This window comes from Temnothorax nylanderi, unplaced genomic scaffold (genome assembly GCF_030848795.1).
Source record: "Temnothorax nylanderi isolate EJ_2023f unplaced genomic scaffold, tnyl_v1.0 TNYL_tig0013_pilon, whole genome shotgun sequence".
Classification (NCBI taxonomy): Eukaryota; Metazoa; Arthropoda; class Insecta; order Hymenoptera; family Formicidae; genus Temnothorax; species Temnothorax nylanderi.
In genome coordinates, this window is record NW_027249075.1 from 953,009 (window position 1) to 971,439 (window position 18,431).

Here is an 18,431-nt window from a genome sequence, read left to right on the forward strand (position 1 = left end):
AGGAGGAATATACTCTCAATATCCTTATATTTTCAACATAGCTTTTTCTTTTCATTTCTTTTCATTAAATACTTTATAACTACTTTACGTAACACTTTATACTTACTTTATAATAAAGAATTGATAAGTTTTGTAATCGATAAATCTCATTAAAAGAAATAAGTTTCCTCTATAAAATTTTGTTCTATTTCCTTTTATTGGCGAATAATAAAATAAAAAACTGGGCCAACTTCCAAGGGTTGATTTTATCTCTTTAGAGTGAATTTGGACAACGAAAAAAATTACTTGTTGCATATCAGAACATTCTCAATGTATTGCTAAAGTGTTACGGTTTTTTAAATTTCTAAATTAGGAATCTTCTTTTGTGAGAAAGAAAAATATACACAAACACACACACACTGAAGTTTCGCGTTGTATTAATTATAACTTCGAAATAAAAAGGATTCAAATCTATTTAAAAAATCAATTTATTAAAAAATCACACTACTAATATTCTTATATTTAAAACCGTTTTACATATTAAACAGTTAAAAACTTTGCGCCGTGGTAACGAGCGAATTTTCGCTTGCTGGAGTATTTTTACGCGACTATGTGAAACATTTCCTCTCCGATTGCGCAGTTTGTCCTAAAAAATGTTACGAATTAACTTGCATCTATTATGAACATCGGGGATATGCGTAAGCATAGGAGAGTTATACATTATATTATAAACATCTTTATTTTTGTAATTCTGGAATCAAGAATGACTAAAAAATGTCAGTGTGTATACAAAAAAGAAACATTTCGGCTATGGTGAAAATATATAAATATTTTTCCTGGCTAATAATACACTCATGTACACGCACGCGCGCATATCTTACAGCACTCTTATAAAAATTTCCGGGCTCTCACACATATAACTAATAATCTTTAATTTTGTATTTTATGTAATGATACGAGATTTGCAACTCATTACAAATCTCTGCTAAACTCAATAATCCGATTCATCCTTGTATACTTTTAGTATACTTTTACGTGGTAAATTTTGCTACATGTCGAACATAAAAAGTTCGATTACTTAAAAATAAATTTTTATAATATCGGATGTTAAGAAAACAATCTTAACTTGTCACGACTTATAGAGACTCGTAAACGTATTTGATTTCCGTTAAAAAAAAAATCACAAAATCGCAACAAAATAAATGATAATACGATATAGGACAAGCTATGGTAAAAATTGCGATGCAATTATTAAAAATAAAAAAGATATCTATAATAAAGTATAATAATACAATAAAAAAATATTAAACAGAAATAATAAAAATCTAAGTATTTGCATATATAATATAATTTGCAGATTTATCTACATAGACAAAACGCTTCGACCAAATATATTCGATAAAAATTTACAGTTCTAATCCGCGTACTTCGACCTGATTCGATTCTTTGGCTGTATATAACACATGGCTGGAATAAAATGTATATAGGATTCGCGGAAATGATATTTATATACTCAAAAAGAAAAGATTTCAAGCTCAAGGCCGATTCAAGTCAAATGTGATGTTCGGGTTAGCCTAGGATATATTAACAAAAAAAATTTTTTTTTAAACAAAATCTTTAATATTCAGCATTTTATTCTACTACGTTCAGATCATTTTATTTTCAACAAAGAAAAAGATCTTTTCATATATTATTTAGGTATATATTATGCAAATGATATTTTAAACTGAAATTATTAACTTACCACTAAAAAAAAGATATATTTTCAATAATATCTAATATTATGTGTAATATCCAAATTTAAAATTTTGTTGTATTATCTTAGTCTATCTGTTTGATCGTAAAAAATATAATATACATTTCATATAATAATTTACTAAAATAATATATTTATGTGTATGCTGTGCAATATCTTAGTAACATATTATAATTTAATTCAAAGAGATGATAGTAATAATAATAAAAAATAAGAATAAAATAAAAATTTCTTAAATAAAATAGATTTAGAATATTCTATTTTTACATAGAACATTAGTTAGTAATTATATTTTTAAATAAATGGTTACGAATATCCCTCAATGTAATCAATGTAGAAGCTGTAGATCTACATAGAAGTTACATGGATGAAATATGATACTTGATGTATAACTAAACCGTATAAGGCTATAAATGACTAAAGAGAAGTATGATTGCAATGAAATATATTAAACTAATCAAATATATTAACATAAGTATATGTGTTTTGCTGATAACATATGGCCACCAAGAAAATGTCATAGATATGACGATAGAATCTAGCTACATCTAAAGACATGTATGCGCGCGTGCGATGTTTCTACACACAATCCCATAATAACAAGAATTTCTTTTTTCCTGTCGTGTTTTATAAATCATAATAACGATATACGTTATACTATACATTGTAACTCTCATTTAAATACTTTTTTTGAGGTACAATGCAAAATTTATTGATTTGTTAAATAATTAAATCTATCGATAGTTTTATTCGCACACGTGTTTGTGTGTATATATAATATATATATTAGGTACCACAGAGAGAATGTACCTTAAAAAAATGTAGAAAATCAAGAGTAGAGCACTCCAAAAGGACGAAAAACTTTTAATTAATATACGAAATATATTAGAAAATGCGGAAATCAATTATATTATACTCTCGCATATACGTGTACGTCATATCGTAATTCAATGAAATTATACAAAACGTACGATCTTCTTTATGAAACATTTTATATTGAGCAAAATTATTTTATTTTTTTTTAACGATGGGTATACGGATATTATATATAATATATCCCTCAATTCTCTTGAGTCTCTCGTTTAACATTCTGTGATCAGACAATCCCTATATTTGATCGCCATAATGCAAACACAGAGATACACAGAATAATACGAGATATGTTGGTATAACATTCATTATACAAGGCAAAGATATAATTTAATAATTACAATTACAATTTCATAATTATAAAATTTATATAATGCCAATATAGATAAAGATTGCTTCATATCCACGTATATGCCGCCAATGTTATAAAATACTTATTATATGCCTTAGAATTTAACAATTGTCACTGTAAAACTTTTGCATGCAGTGTATATGAGGAAACTTACAGTCTTCGTTACTGTAGAACTAACAGTTTTATAAAAAAAGTCGTACGCCTTCTACAAAATAATACACCTTCTTCTTCTAACAGGTTCTGGAGGCTCTAAAGCCGCTAATATCGCCTCGTCGAAGACATTTTTAAGTCCTTTCTGAAATATAAAAAACACACAGCTATAGGAGCACAATTAGCTAATTAAAAAATCAATTTTCAGATTTAATTACGCAATATAATCTTTAAAACTTTTATGAGAATAATCTTTTGAATTTTTGTGTTGTCTAATTAATAAAAAATACTACTTAATAGATAAAAAAAATAGATTACAAACATACCTGTGTAAGAGCGCTACATTCAACATACTTTACTGCTTTTAATTCCTTAGCAAGTTTCTCTCCTTGCTCACTCGAAATAGCCTTTTGCTTATTTTTTGCTAGCTTTTCAATGGTGGCCGCATCATCCCGTAAATCAATTTGCGTACCGACCAATAAAAACGGCGTCTTTTGACAATGGTGTGTTATTTCCGGTACCCACTGTGAATATATGAGGAACATTATAGATAAAATATTTGATATAACAATGATTAAATTTGATTATATTATGTACCTTTTCTTTAACATTTTCAAACGATGATGGCGACACAACCGAAAAGCATACAAGAAATACATCGGTTTGCGGATAACTTAATGGACGTAGACGATCGTAGTCTTCTTGGCCTAAAAAAATATCAAAAAATCTAAATAAATTGTTGCTAACATAAACTTTTCTATCTTATTATAACTTATTTAATATTATTGTATATTAAGGATATATCATTTGAAATAATTTGACACGTACAATTGTATTATAAACTAATGACAATATTTACCGGCTGTATCAAATAATCCTAAGGTATACGGCTCACCGCCAATCATGACAGTGACTGCATAATTGTCAAATACTGTCGGGACATACTCCGATGGAAATTTGTTCGTAGTGTAAGAGATTAACAAACAAGTTTTACCAACTGCTCCATCTCCAACCACTACACATTTTATTGTCTGCATTTCGAACTCCGTCAAATGCCTGTGGAAAATAAGAACAGCAAAAACATATTTTATTATTCCCTTTGATTAACAGTTTAAATATTACATCAAGAATATAATCAGTGACAATTGTAACGGTTTATTTATGTGTCATCAATTCTTTATTAAAGAATTGAATATTATATTTATAATATTGAATATGTAACAATTTATTTTGTAATAAAATGTCCATCAATTCTATCTTTTGTCTCTTTTCTATGGGATAAAAAGGTCTGTTTTTTATAGCTCGACTAGGGTATACTCAAGTAAAGTGAAATAGGTGTATGTTTGAAATTTGACGAAAGGAAGAAGAAAAATCTTAGCAATAATCCAGTGCAGCAATAAAAAAGCAAACCTTAGATATATAAATTACAGTTTCTTTCATCTTTGTTTCTGATATCAAATTATTAATTAAGCATAAACTAGACTGCACAGTTCATCATGGAAATAAATATGTCACCTCAAAGATCTATATTCACATATGGTTACGACGTATTAAGAGTATTAAATATAGTTCCTCGATATTGAGTATTATTCTCGATCGAAAAGGCCTAGACTGAATATTAAATACAAACATACAATATAACGTAAATAAAATCTAATATCAGGCGTAACGTAGCATCCTATTGTCTGAAAAAATTGAGGAATTGTATTTTTAAACCGTGCTTTCGTTCACCAATGCAAAAGAAGTTACAATGCCAGTGAAAAATGGGCAATTACGCAATTGAGCTTAATTATACGCGCAACACAATGCCGGTGACCGGCAGTGACCGATTATTATTGCGTGCAAACCTCTTTTATGCGCGAGAATATACTGTGTCGCGAGTCGCAGCGATTATAATTGGCAAAGTATCGACGTGCGGCAAATTGGTTTTGTTGCACCAATTAGAGAAATCATTCGTCGCGCGTCCGATTGCGAGTATGTCGCGGATTAACGTAATCTCTCGGCGTAATCCACGCTCGTGGCCGAACGTAAAATCTACTGTGACAGAAGCGAGAGGGTGACCGGAGTGCCCCACGTGAAGTGGCACATCAGCGCGCTGGAGTAATAATTGTTTTCGGAGTCGCCATTTTGATCGTTATGTCAAATACGTATCCGCCGTAACGGCGTGAACGCGCGGCGAGAGTACCGCGCGACGTACGCGAGGTCGTGCTCCCCGGGACCCCCGTGGATCGACGACGAGGGCAACGCGGTCGAGGGAGATATACGAAATTTAAATTAAACACTCACACCGCAAAAACTGGGCGTCGACACTGGACTACGCTTTACCGTCACGAAACCTGCAGTTTCGTTAGATAGACATGGCCATTGAAGTGATAGCGCCGATACTTATGGGCCGTCCGCATAACCGCACACGTTGCCTGAATGAACATGGCTGCGTTTCTCATACTACGTTTACGCGAGCGTTACTTTTGTAGTAACTCAACGATAATTCCTTCGCGTAAACAGGATTTTCCTTCGCGTAAACGGGATTTTGTAGTAACTTGCGATAATTTAACTCCGCGTAAACGAGTGATATATCGTAAGTTACTACAAAAGTAACGCTCGCGTAAACGTAGTATCAGTGGAAAAAGCAATTTAGCGAACGCCAATGAACGCTCAGTGATTCTTTATTACGATTGGTTTCTACATTTAGATCCAACGAGGAACTGAAAGCAAGAACCAATCGTATTGAAGAATCGTTAAGAGCTATTAAGCTGCATTTTCTTTCTTTTTCTTTTCTTAAACGTCTTTTTCTATGAGTTTTGGAACGCATTGAAGAGAAGAGGAGACAGAGGTGAAAATCCACGAACTTGTATAACCTGTCGTACTGCGTACATAGCTTAAAATTAAAACGAGCAAGTGGGATAATCTATATCTGTTGTATTTATTTTAGAGTTCAGTGCTCTTTCCATCGGAAGCTTTCCGATCGCTTGGCTTTAATGAGTTTATTGTTTAACAAGTTTATTTCTTAAATACGCATCGTGCTCGGTTGCGGTTTTGTAAACAATCGCGATTGAGACTTGTCACTTAAAATTGTAGAGACTGTAGAGAGTTTAGTTATCACATTTGAGTTATATTAAAAAAAAAAAACTGTCTGCATTATTTATATAATTGGTAAATAAAGTTCTGAAAGTTCGAATCGAGGAAATCCAAAATGCCTTTGCCGGCAGCATTAGCTGCGCGTCTTGCGAAGAGAGGATTGATCACCGGATCCGAGAAGCACGGTACATTTACTTTATAAAATACAATTGAACAAGTGTTGTTGTTGTAGATTTTCTGTATATCGAATTAACTTTCTCCTATTTAATAAAAAATAATTGTACGAATTATAAAGCTTGTATTGTCACATGGATTCGTAATGTTAGATTACGCTATTAATTTTACAGAATCTGGAAAGAAAGAGACCAAGAAGAAAGTGCATGAAGAAGTAATTGCTGAGGACTACGATAACACGAAAGAAGAGATCAACCAGATTGACATATCCCAAAAATTTATGGTAAGTGTAACTACAAATTAACAACATTCAATTTCTATTCAATTTCTCAAAATGAAACAATGGTTTAAATTGTTACTTTTAAAAAATTTTATTTAGGGTTACAGTGGGTGTCCTAACAAATATAATATTTATCATGAATGTACGAGAAAGTGTAAGGAGTTATGGGGAATGGGACAAGTGCAACCTTCGGACAAATATCTGAAACAACAAATGAGACTAATTCAAAAGTATCCGTTGCCAGAGACTTGGAAAGCCGTTTACGATCCTGGATCGTAAGTATCGATAATTTCTTAGCCTTCTATGAATAAATCCTATTTTTTTTCCAAGAATAAGCACCGATTTTTATCTTTTGTAATTATTTAAATTCTCGTATTAGCAATAATCTGTAGCCGTTTTATTTGGAATAAGATTAAAATTATGTCTAATATTTCCAACGTCTCATTGTATAAGATATTCTATAAAAAAAACTATGTTATCCGTTCATAGTGGGCAGCATTATTATTGGGATTGGTCGTCCGATCTGGTATCTTGGTTACCACCTGGTCATCCCAAATGTCAAATATCACAACCTGCATCCCAATTACGCGAAGAATTGCATTTGAAAGCGGGAGATCAAGATGATAACATGTCAAGCGATGACAGTATTAGCGATCAAGAGCAAATGGAAGTTAGTAATTATATTTTTCATGCGATGATAAATTTGCAACTTACAATGTTATACAATTCACAGTTTAACATTAATATTGTGATTATTCAGGTAGAAGAAAGTGAACCTGTCAAAAAAGATAGGAAGATCGAAAATCAACGTACAAGATATAAAGGACCAGACAACAAAAGAACTTACAGATCTGATAGAACCGATGGTAAAGAAACGAAAGATCGTACTTTGGATCCTATGGACCCAGCATCCTATAGCGATATTCCCAGGTACGTATTCTAATTTACAAATGTTTGCAGATTGACATGTGTGTATTTCATGTAATTTTTATTTACATTTAATCACACATTGTAGGGGAAAATGGTCAGATGGATTGGCGAAACATAACGAGGCTAAAACTGGTGCCGATACGACCGCTTCGGGTCCTCTCTATCAAATGAGGCCATATCCCAGTCCAGGCGCAGTGCTTCGATCTAATAGAGCTAATAAAACAGAAGCGGAATCGTCTAACAAACCGAAAGTTGCGTTTCCTGAAAAACCGGAATAAGTAAATACACCTTGTGATAACAATGACTTAATTTCATGTGATTATGTTAATACATTAAAATATATTTAATGACAAAATCAGTCTGTGCGAGAGAACATTTTACTATTATAAAATATAAACACTTTTAAACCAACAAAAACACCATATTATGCTTAATAATTGTTTGATATTTTTTAAATCAAATGTTGGCAAAAAATTTTCGTTTTTTAGAATTTTTCTGCAGAAAAAATAATCGCAATTTGTGAAGGAATAATTAAAATTTCCCGGCGATTAATACATTTACATCTATTATGGCTATGTTTCGATATTCATTACCAGTACCGAAAATTTGAAGTTTACGTCACGATTAGATGCACTTCAATTATAATTTACTTATTAACTATACTGTGGCATAAAAGGTATATGATACTAATACAGAAACGTTATATTATTTATGTTAAACTATTAAACGACCAGAAACAAGCACACATAATATGCACAATGTTTTTTTTTTTTCATAGGTATAAATTCAAACCATTGTTAATTTTCTGTTACGTTTCAAAAATTGTGCCAAACTAAATAATAGTAACTGAAAATAAAATTGCAAACAAAACATAAATTTCCAATATTTCTGACAAAATATAAATATTCGATGATTCATAGATTACTCAACAATGAATTATTTACATGCCTCGTTAAACATAATTTACATTGTATACATATAGAAGTAGATTATTATTTATATTTTACGCGTAAACAACCAACCCTGGATTTTCAGTACTGGCAGTGAATATCAGAATGCAGCCTACGTAAGCTATATACGTAGGTAGTTTGAGACCATTAATATTGAAATTTACTACATGAAATAAAATCAAACAATTTATGTATTTTTTCTGAAAGACTGTGAAGACTTCCACCCACCTTCAAAGTAGCAACTCTTACATTTAATCACTTTTTTATTAATCTAGATAAACCATCCACACAAATTTATTAATTTTTTTCTGAAGTGTTTTCCCTTCCACTCATCTTTTTAAAACAGCCCATAGCTCAATTTTAGAAAAAATGCTCCATCATTGTAGTCATTTTCTTGAAATTAAACAATGTTATGTTAAACACAACTATGCTAATTATAATGCCTATTTACTTTCAAATTAAGAAAAAAAAACATTGAGTGAGGCATGACTCGGACTTTTAAGTTGTGTCTTACTGGAATATTTTTAAATGTTATATGTAGTCTCAAACTTTTGATTAATATAGTGTTATTACACTGTATTATATTTTTTAGATTAATTTTCAAAAATTTTTTAATTTTTCTTGACTATATGTTCGTTCCTTTATCACAAGCTTTTATATACAATCAATATAATGTATGCTCGTTTACATTTGTACTGTTCTATTTCTTATTATATGTTTTAATTTCCATATTACTTAGTTTCTGTCATTAATCTTCTTTTATTTGTTATTTATTCTATTGTTATGAAGTACTTACTTTAATTCTCATATTATATCTTGATTGCTGAAGAAGATTTGCAATTAGTAAGTCGAAACGTATAATGCGTTTCATCATAATATTGTGAATAAATTTGCGTTTTTATCTTTTACCAACACCTTTTTGTGCTCATTATTGGCCGTTGATCTTTTCTTTTAATTTTTGCTTGGATCGAGGATTTGACTTCTTTTTATTTCTATAAATATTTCCTTGATCTCTTTATTACGAAAGTCTCAAAGTAATTCTGTGGAATTCTACACGCAAGAATCTACACGCGCACGACAGATTAATATATTTTTCATAATGTGGCTACACCTAAGAATATCGTTATCAGAAATCGCCTTTATATCGTTCGTTATATACATCGATAAGCTCGAGATAAATCTCAAGATTGGATCTTGAAAAATACGCTGCTGCCGATTAGTATTAATAAAACATTATGCGATGCCTCGATCTCCTTCTGTTATCTATATTTCGATAGAGTTGGAGAAAGTTTTCATCCATTCATACTGATTATACAGACTGTGGTTGCACACTGGATGTCTTATAGTAATTACCGTGCCATTATCATCTCTGGTGGGTAAGTAGTTAAGTACGGGTTAAACTGAATAAAAAAAATCCTTTATCGTTTTGCGAATTTCTCAGTAATTAATGAGAAATTAATTAATAAAGCGAATAACCGTGCATCCGCGTGATTCAACGACAAAAGACAACCCAGCATTATTTGTAGTTGTTGCACGCACCGAATCGCGCGGATGCACGCTGATTCGCGAAGTTTTATTAATTAATTTTTTATTAATTATTGAGAAACTCGCAAAACACGATAAAAAACTTTTTTATTCATAACTCGCTCTACTTGCCCACGAGAGATGACACGATAATTAACAGCTAGACACTTCTTGTATACCGCGTGAAAAATTCAGTAATTATTTAGTTAGATTTATAATATATTGATGAAACACTCTGGTGTACTCGAGAGAAATCATTATTCGAATAAATTAGGTGTCGTAAATCAAGCTATTCGGAGAGTCGAATACGGATCGAAATCGTGACAATTGGAACGATATCGAGTTTAATTCGACGTTGAATCACAAAAGATAACAAATGAAATTCATCATGTTAACGATGTTAATCACTGATGATATTTGAACTACCGTATAAACGCCGCGGGCTATCATTTTATCACGACTTTGAAGTAATTGCGTAAAATTATAACGAGAAATCGTCAGCTAAGAGCTCATTAAGAATTCATTGAATATTCGTTTTTGCCCGGGTTAACGTACCAGCCGGCCGAGAAGATCCCAGAAACCGGGCGATCTAGGAGTGATGTATCGGTACACGTTGTAACGATCGATAATCGGCGCACGAACTTTCATTACGCGTCTTTATCTAATTTCGCTCCACTCGACGGCCCAAGGAAGATAAAGCCCTCCGGCCGAGAGACGCCACGAGTAGGAAGGAGTGAGGGTCTCCTGATCGACGGAATTTATCATAAATGCCGTTGCCGTGGCAGAGACGGCAGTTTACCGTTTCGTCCGCGCGTCGCACTGAAATTCACACCTTCTTCGACGGACACGCGACTCGACGAGTCCCGCGCGATATTTATGCGAGGATGAGTATCGGTATCGCCTCGGCGATACTCGTCATTCTTCCGCTACTCGCGTTCGCCGACAGTGCCGCGGCTCTGGGACACGTACGACTAGACGTCAACGGTGAGTTTACCAACACCGATTGTTGTCAATTACCGCATTGTTGTTGCCCGCTACTCGACTTTATTCCGCTCGCGCATTCGAGGAGCGGTGCCCGAAAAATCTGAAAGATTTGTTCCTTCGACGTTCGCGTCGTCTGGTCAATATATGTCGTATTGGCCGCTACTTTGCATATCGGGACGTGGCGAGGCAGAGAAAGAGAAATGACGGAAAAGAACATTGGAAAAAGAAGAACCCGAATCTATCGAGAACAGACTTTGAAAGTGTCTGCTCACAATTTATGTCGATAAAATGTCAGCGGAAATATAACAGATTGACTGCAGAAATTGAGCAGAATCTGCCGCGTTTCGTAACCATTTAAATGATGTATTCCAGTTAAATGCTTACAAAATGATTCTGTTCGGTTTCTGCCGACAATCTGCTGTCAGATTATATCAACAGGCTCTGCCGGCAAAGCACGCGTTTAATGACACCAGGTGATATCAGATCTGTTGCAATATCTCAGCAAATTTGCTGCCAATCTGTTGTCATTCAGCAGTTTGCTCATTGGGCATGACGTATTGGCTGCTATTTTGCACATTGAAACGTGGGTGAGGCAAAGAAAGAGAAATAACGAAAAGGAATGATAAAAGAAGAAGAATCTACATGATGGTATAGTAATTGAAGAAGTGAAGAGAGGAAATGGGTTCCCATTGTGCCTTAGTTGCGCGTAGCAATAAAGAAATGATGATGTAAAAATTGAAACGCGATTTGAAAATCAGATGTAACAGAAGTTGTCAGACGCACGCGGTTTGAAATTGGACGCAATTCTGCAATGTGGAGAACCAACTCCAAAATCTTACTTCTACTAGAGGAAGTTCCACGAAACATTAGAGATAAAATTTTGCGCCAACGTTATCTCAAATATTATGACAGAACAATTTACTATAATCTTCCTCAAATACAATTTCATGTGTTATATGCGTTTCTAGAAAATGTCCTGTCCACGTGAAGCGCACTTTGCAACACAGAACTGAAAATCACAGAAATGGCTCTTGGTTCCTTATTACATAACTGCATCCGATTAGCGGACACTTTTACGTTGTTTTTTTACTCTAATGACTGCGCCACCACTGATACGGAGAGTCCTCTTATAGATTTATTTGTCGGGGAATACTTTTAATCAATTTATAAATGTAAATGTCTATAATCTTATCGGAGTATCTTATTATAGTCTTGAAGGGCATTATCGTATATTAGTATTTATTTTTGACATTTACTGTACTCGAGTCACGCGCTATATCGAAATTCTTAGTTGGAGATAATTACAAAGACAATTACAAAAATGTGTTATGTTATCGCGGGTAATGGGAAATAAAGTATGAGTGCCAAAAGTAATGGAAGCAATTTAACGAAATTTAATTTCGAAGATATGTGTTGGTACAATTAGCAGATACAGAAGCGAAAATAAAATATTTCGTTACGTTGGAAATATATAGAAACATTTGCGTATTAAAATAAAAATAAGAATCGTTTTATATCCTCGATATTCGTAACAAATGTTTACCTTGAAATGCGCGTACAAGTAATGTAGGACTTTTACGAGAAACACAAAAGTTAAAGATACACAGTCTCGCAAGTCAAATAAGGAAAGAATCTTAGAGAGTGATAAAGCTTTATCTTTCTCAATCTCTCGCGTGCATTGGTTTACTTAAATACGATCAGCCGGAATTCCCCTTGAATAGACGCCTTGCTTGTTGTCGATTAGACGAAAATCTACCTTCGCCCTCGATCCTCAAAGGATTCGCGGAGGATGGCTCAATTTCGCACGACATTCGCGACTGGATCCATCTCTTGTCCACGAGTCAGGAAGATGAGGGCAACTGCTCGGAGCGTTCGATGCAGGAGTTCCCGGAGGTGTTCACGTACGAGCAGCGTCGTCAGGGCGCGGTGGTGCTCCACTTGCTCTTCGGCTTCTATTGCTTCATCCTGACGGCGTTCGTCTGCAACGACTACCTGTTACCGGCGCTCGACATCATTTGCACGCGTCTGAACATCAGCACCGACGTCGCCGGGGCGACTTTCCTCGCCACCGCCAGCTGCTTCCCCGAGCTGTTTGTCAACGTCGTCGGCACATTTTTAACCGAGTCCGATCTCGGTGTCGGTACCGTGATGGGCGGTGCGGTCTTTAACACGTTTGCGACACCGGCGTGCGGCGCGTTATCGGCAATGCACGTAAGTAACGCTCAAGCATATAAAGTACTTGATCACATATAAGACATAAGGATTAGCGTGGAGTGGCGATGATGAAAACGATGTGGAAATCTCGGCTTTGATATAACGCATGCACGTGGACTTAACTGTGTTCTGCTTACAATTAGTCACTCTTGTTTGATGTTTGAGGCGAAACGGTGTAATATATTCGGGCGTCGCGGAAAAGGAAGCGAGAAGAAGAAAGAACTTGAAAGGAGATCCGTTTCTCTTTTACCTGCCTGCACTTCACTTTTCTGCAGAGAAGTTAAAAAGAAAGGATCTGTTCTTTTATTTATCGAACTTTTGTGAATGTCGTTACAACGCAGAAGCTGGTAATAAGCTCCTGGGCTCTGCAGTATCGTGCAGTTGTATCGTATTAAATCGGAAATATATTGCCAATAATGCGGGAAAGTTTCATGCAGTATAAATCAAGCTCATAAATCAATACGAAATTGTTATCGCATTTAAGAGAAGATTTATATTCGAGGAGAAGCTTTCACGAGCTAATTCTCGGTGCAAACGCTATCTGTGAAATTCGCACCTACTCCTCAATATTATTTATGTTATTTAATTTATCGATATATGACGCGTGTTATCGATGTGCGCTACTTATCTCGCTGCTTATTCAGAATAACGACTCGATTATTTTACGATTATTATTATCCTTACGACGTAATGTCTGCTATATCATCTCTGCCGATACGCATAACATGTGACATCACCTGAAATTTTATTACTGACTTTTACTTATCACTGATCATAGATCGCTTTACCTTATCCGTCGATTTTTTAATTAAAACATTTTTTTTACTTTTTGTTTAAGAAACGAATATTAATTCAAGGAAAATGTAACTCTTATGCAAGTAAAATACTAAATTATACGAAGTGATTTATAATGTGTTAATTAAAATCTGAATTTGCTTTTTTAACTTTTTTTATATAATTAGAAGTATCTAATCATGATTGTCTATTAAGATTTGATAATTCTGAAATCTAAGATTGATTAGAATTAGATTAGGTTTTTTCTCCCTCTTTTATATGAAGTGCCATTACTTAACATGAAGCAGCTGTTACGAGGAAAGGAAGCAGGGGATATTATGACGCGGGGACGGTATTAAACAGATTACACAATGCCAGAAAATGATACACGAATATCTGCAACTTTAAATAACGTCTCGCGTACATTATCGTCTTCTATCGCTCGTGATTACTTTAATGACGGCTCATTGTTTGCGAAGCTCTACTTCGAAGTAATTGTAACTGTCGCCGAATTCCCCGAAATCACGAACGAAAAATGTTCTCACGAGTTCGTGTTCTCCAAGCGATTACACGTTTCTTTTGTTAAATGCGCGGTGGTGTTTCTCATACAGGTAGAAATTGTAAACACGGTAATTCGCAAAAGAAGTTCCATTTTGATTATATCATCACCGTATCATCAGTTATAAACGAACAATCGCTTTAAGTAACATAGGTAAAGGGTTCACATTTATAAAAATTTAAACGTTTATTCCAAGAGAGAAGAATGCGGCTGATAAAATGTAACAACGTTAATTTGTTTGGTCATATCAACTCATGGTGATTTCCTTCAAACATGTTCTCTCTTTAATCACGGAGATTAAATGGGGATTATCTCTCCGATCCTAAAGGATTAGCTTTGTCTCACTTGTTTATCTAACCGATTTCCATCCGTTGACACGTACTAAAATAACAATTCTCTATGGGGAAATATAATTGCATCACAAAGTTCTCGCAGACGCGATACAGCAATAGACTCTTCATCCGTATTATTGTTATTACGTTACTTCTCGCTTGATACGCCATGATAATATATCACTTCATTCAGCGCCGTTTATTGTACCATTAAGATTATTTTTACAATCTCATTTGTCCCGCAAGAAGTGCATATCTCGAAGACGAGGGAAATCTTATCCACGAATATGAATTGTCTAAGCTTTACTTTAACGACTGTCAGCTATGTCGTTTTTGAAAGATTGCAATATCTACGTTTAATTTGATCTATGTATATAACTTTGACAGATTGAGCAAGTCAATACGAGCAAGTTTTTTTTTTTAATTTCACAAACACAATTTGGGATATGAAAATATTCTAGAATTTTATAAATCATATTTTTCTCTCTCTTTCTTTTTCTCTCGTCATTAAATGTCACAGCGTAGTGGACTAGAAAATTGATTAAACTCAATAAAGCAAATGTCGAAAATAAATGTTTATTCAACTGTTAGATCACGGCATATCAGATAATGAAAATGCAGTATGCGTAAAACTATGTAAGGTCGCGCGTTTAATAAATGAGTCTGTTTCGTGCTCGCATGAACGATGCTCTTTATTAGCGGAATTTTTTCCTGATGTCGTATTCGATAAATATAAATTAATTTTCGATCGTCCACTTTACCTTTGAGACCACCTGTGATAAATTGGAAATTTGCCACAACGCAAACATATGAGTGCACGCGTGTGTGCGTGTGTGCAAAGTGTTGTTATCCGTTTTATGATACGATATTTACCCGCAAAACAAAAACAGTTGTTTGCTTAATTAAAACGATTTTTTCATATTCTTCAACAGGCAATACCGTTAGAATGGCGAATATTAACTCGAGATTGTGTGATTTACGCGATCTCGGTCGCCGTTTTGGTAATCATGATGTGGGACGGCATAATCAAATTGTACGAAGCAATCATCCTCATGGTACTGTTCGTCGGTTATTTGATAATACTATTTTCCAGCAAGTGTATTGTGCGTTGGCATAATAAGCTCGCGCATCTGTACTTTTGCAAAACCCGCAGTACCGATCTTAACGAGGAAGAAAGTAAGTACTATTACACTGAATATTGGAGATATCTCTCTTGCGCAATTTCCATATACGCTTTCCTGTATATTGATCAGCCTCCTAATTCTGAACACCTCAGCACCTCGCACAGATTGTCTGTGTACACGGTATATACAATATTCTCTTTGTCGGCTTTTCACGTCAAATGGTATTTCAATTTACATAACATATACAGCATATGTAGAAAAATTACATATCTAATTCTATTTTAAAAAATAATATGAGTTGAAAAAATCAATTTTTTTCGAAAATTGTTTTTATCATTATTTGTTCCCCTTTAAACCATACAACTTTTTGCCTGGAGAAAGTAAAAGGGAACATGTAACGACCCAGTGTCCATGTAAAATGATATATTAGACATTTTACGTTATATTATTTATATGTTATTAACAAAAAATACGTTTTTGTTATATAATAGGGGAGACCGGGGCTAAGCCGACACATTTTTTAAATAAAATATTTTTATTAATATAATCTTACACAGCGAGCTAATCAGAGTTTGAGTCGATTATTTCAACTTCATAAAAATAGCTAACGATTGATAATAATCTCTGATATACGATTGTATATTACGGGCATTGATTTTTGGAGAAGATATCAATTCATCTCGAAGTGAAATAGTCTAAAAATTCGCACTATTTTTTACCTTAACACTTCCAATACTTGTCGACAGGTGATGGGATAATTCAGTATAATCGCGCACATGTTCGTCTAAGATTCTAAGGGAGATTATACATGATGGACCGTCTAAGTATATAAATTTTGTTATCCGACAGCTCCCAAAAGCAATGGAGAATCAATGCCTGATGGACTCTACAGGCCTTATTTCCATGGCGAGCTCGTAGTGGAATATCACAGAAGAAGCATCGCAAACCGGAAACCTTCTGCTAATGACATAGAGACGCAAAATCAAGTAAAAGAGATAGAAGAGTATGTGGAACCAGGTATTGTTGTAACATACGCGCGTAATCTCCGACTACACGCAACCCGAATGATTAGACTCAATCGAATATTATGTTACATTACGATAAGCGAACTGCTCGCTACGTCTCATTTTTAGATACTCCATTTGTATGGCCCACCGGCGGTAAACTGGCCAAAATCTGGTTCTGCTTCGTTTGGCCATTAAAACTAATATTGTTCGTTACCATACCGGACAGCAGGTATAAACGATGGAAAAACTGGTATCTGCTAACGTTCGTCATGTGCATCATATGGATCGCGGTGGCCTCCTACCTGACGTCGTGGATGACGACTGTCCTTGGCGACACCATCGGGATCCCGGATTCCGTGATGGGTATCACGTTCCAAGCTGCTGGTGGCAATATGCCGGAACTCGTCTCGATCGTAATACTTTCCAGACAAAGTAAGCTGTCCGAGTAACGCGAAAATGAAGGAATTGATAAAAAGAAATCTCTCAAAAAACACGATCTCCACGATAATGCTAGGACTCAGATTGATTCTGTTTCTCCGCAGATAACGGAGACATGGCTATGAGCAATACGTTAGGCGCGAACACGCTCGATATCCTGCTATGCCTTGGTCTACCGTGGCTGGTCAAGATCCTTATGGACCAGAAGGACATCGTGATCGTCTCGGGTGCTCTGCGTTACAGCGTGCTCTCGATCCTCGTGTGCGTAATCGCCTTTTACGCGCTCGTCGCGTACTGCAAGTATTTCTTGAACAAGAAAGTGGGTGTCATTTGTCTGATATTATACGCGATATTCTTGGTTTTTGCATTATTATTCGAACTGAACGTCTTCTACCCGGTGAACTTACCTATGTGCCCCCCTTAAAGTCGCCGTTTTACACGGCGGGTTTCCACTCTTTATTTAATAGCCGAATTTTTCAACACGAGGAAGAGCGAAAGTTGCTTTTGTCAACTTTCAAGGATGCACTCAGGAGCTATCCACGCAATAACAGAAGTTCCTACGAACATCAGGTCGAGAAATGTCCATCGTTGTTATTCGCAATCGTTGTCTGCAATTTTTACGGAATTGCGAAGTGCTTGTCATCCAAATATTTTTTCAGTTTTTATTTTTACGTCTTATTTATATTTTATTTCTATACAAAAGAAAAAAAATATTTCGTTATCAAGTTACCGATCAAGATACTGTTTTGTATTGAAGGAAATGTAGTTTATAATAAAACTATTTTGTTAGAGATTAAAAAAAGAAAATATTTAAAAAAATGTTCACACTGTTTTTTTGTCTTGCACTTTTTTTATAATTAGCCCTGTATACGGAATTCTGCATTTAACTTTGTAAATTAATTGACCATCATTGTTAATATTTATGATGTACTCATGCAATATTTGTCGGTTTCTAG

At 34.5% G+C, this 18,431-nt stretch overlaps 3 protein-coding genes across 5 annotated transcripts; 2 read left to right on the plus strand and 1 right to left on the minus strand.

The window, feature by feature from the left end:
* Positions 1–449: 449 nt before the first annotated feature.
* LOC139767982 (cdc42 homolog) lies at positions 450–5,542 on the minus strand. 3 transcript variants are annotated; one of them, XR_011717257.1, is made up of 6 exons: positions 5,394–5,542; positions 3,967–4,163; positions 3,705–3,814; positions 3,434–3,631; positions 3,112–3,252; positions 450–625 (listed from the first exon to the last, which is right to left on the minus strand). XR_011717257.1 is itself a non-coding variant. In XM_071697757.1 (5 exons), exons 2-5 carry the CDS (start codon positions 4,142–4,144, stop codon positions 3,163–3,165), a joined length of 576 nt encoding a protein of 191 aa, XP_071553858.1. In that variant the 5' UTR covers positions 4,145–4,163; positions 5,394–5,542; the 3' UTR covers positions 450–3,162. The 3 variants fall into 3 exon arrangements, 2 of the variants coding, with proteins under 2 accessions (XP_071553858.1, XP_071553859.1); XM_071697757.1 differs by having other exon boundaries at positions 450–3,252; XM_071697758.1 differs by lacking the exon at positions 5,394–5,542 and adding an exon at positions 4,955–5,352 and having other exon boundaries at positions 450–3,252.
* A 379-nt stretch (positions 5,543–5,921) lies between these two features.
* Positions 5,922–8,713, plus strand: Pqbp1 (poly-glutamine tract binding protein 1). Its single transcript, XM_071697754.1, has 6 exons — positions 5,922–6,370; positions 6,533–6,642; positions 6,739–6,914; positions 7,129–7,309; positions 7,400–7,569; positions 7,655–8,713. The coding sequence occupies exons 1-6, from the start codon at positions 6,301–6,303 to the stop codon at positions 7,845–7,847; spliced, it is 900 nt and encodes a 299-aa protein (XP_071553855.1). The 5' UTR covers positions 5,922–6,300; the 3' UTR covers positions 7,848–8,713.
* A 1,995-nt stretch (positions 8,714–10,708) lies between these two features.
* Positions 10,709–18,298, plus strand: LOC139767973 (sodium/potassium/calcium exchanger 3). Its single transcript, XM_071697743.1, has 6 exons — positions 10,709–11,027; positions 12,772–13,238; positions 15,839–16,082; positions 16,880–17,047; positions 17,164–17,469; positions 17,580–18,298. Exons 1-6 carry the CDS (start codon positions 10,811–10,813, stop codon positions 17,897–17,899), a joined length of 1,722 nt encoding a protein of 573 aa, XP_071553844.1. The 5' UTR covers positions 10,709–10,810; the 3' UTR covers positions 17,900–18,298.
* The last annotated feature ends 133 nt before the right edge of the window (positions 18,299–18,431 follow it).

Bases quoted from the DNA above. Each gene is read 5' to 3' on its own strand.
- LOC139767982 (XM_071697757.1), bottom strand. From the start codon at position 4,144: ATGCAGACAATAAAATGTGTAGTGGTTGGAGATGGAGCAGTTGGTAAA. The intron at 3,632-3,704 runs GTACATAATATA...ATATATTCACAG, and splicing joins TTGAAAATGTTAAAGAAAAG to TGGGTACCGGAAATAACACA. The intron at 3,253-3,433 runs GTATGTTTGTAA...TTTATATTTCAG, and splicing joins AATGTAGCGCTCTTACACAG to AAAGGACTTAAAAATGTCTT.
- Pqbp1 (XM_071697754.1), top strand. From the start codon at position 6,301: ATGCCTTTGCCGGCAGCATTAGCTGCGCGTCTTGCGAAGAGAGGATTG. The intron at 6,371-6,532 runs GTACATTTACTT...TTAATTTTACAG, and splicing joins CACCGGATCCGAGAAGCACG to AATCTGGAAAGAAAGAGACC. The intron at 6,915-7,128 runs GTAAGTATCGAT...ATCCGTTCATAG, and splicing joins GCCGTTTACGATCCTGGATC to TGGGCAGCATTATTATTGGG.
- LOC139767973 (XM_071697743.1), top strand. From the start codon at position 10,811: ATGCCGTTGCCGTGGCAGAGACGGCAGTTTACCGTTTCGTCCGCGCGT. The intron at 11,028-12,771 runs GTGAGTTTACCA...GTTGTCGATTAG, and splicing joins CGTACGACTAGACGTCAACG to ACGAAAATCTACCTTCGCCC. The intron at 13,239-15,838 runs GTAAGTAACGCT...ATTCTTCAACAG, and splicing joins GCGCGTTATCGGCAATGCAC to GCAATACCGTTAGAATGGCG.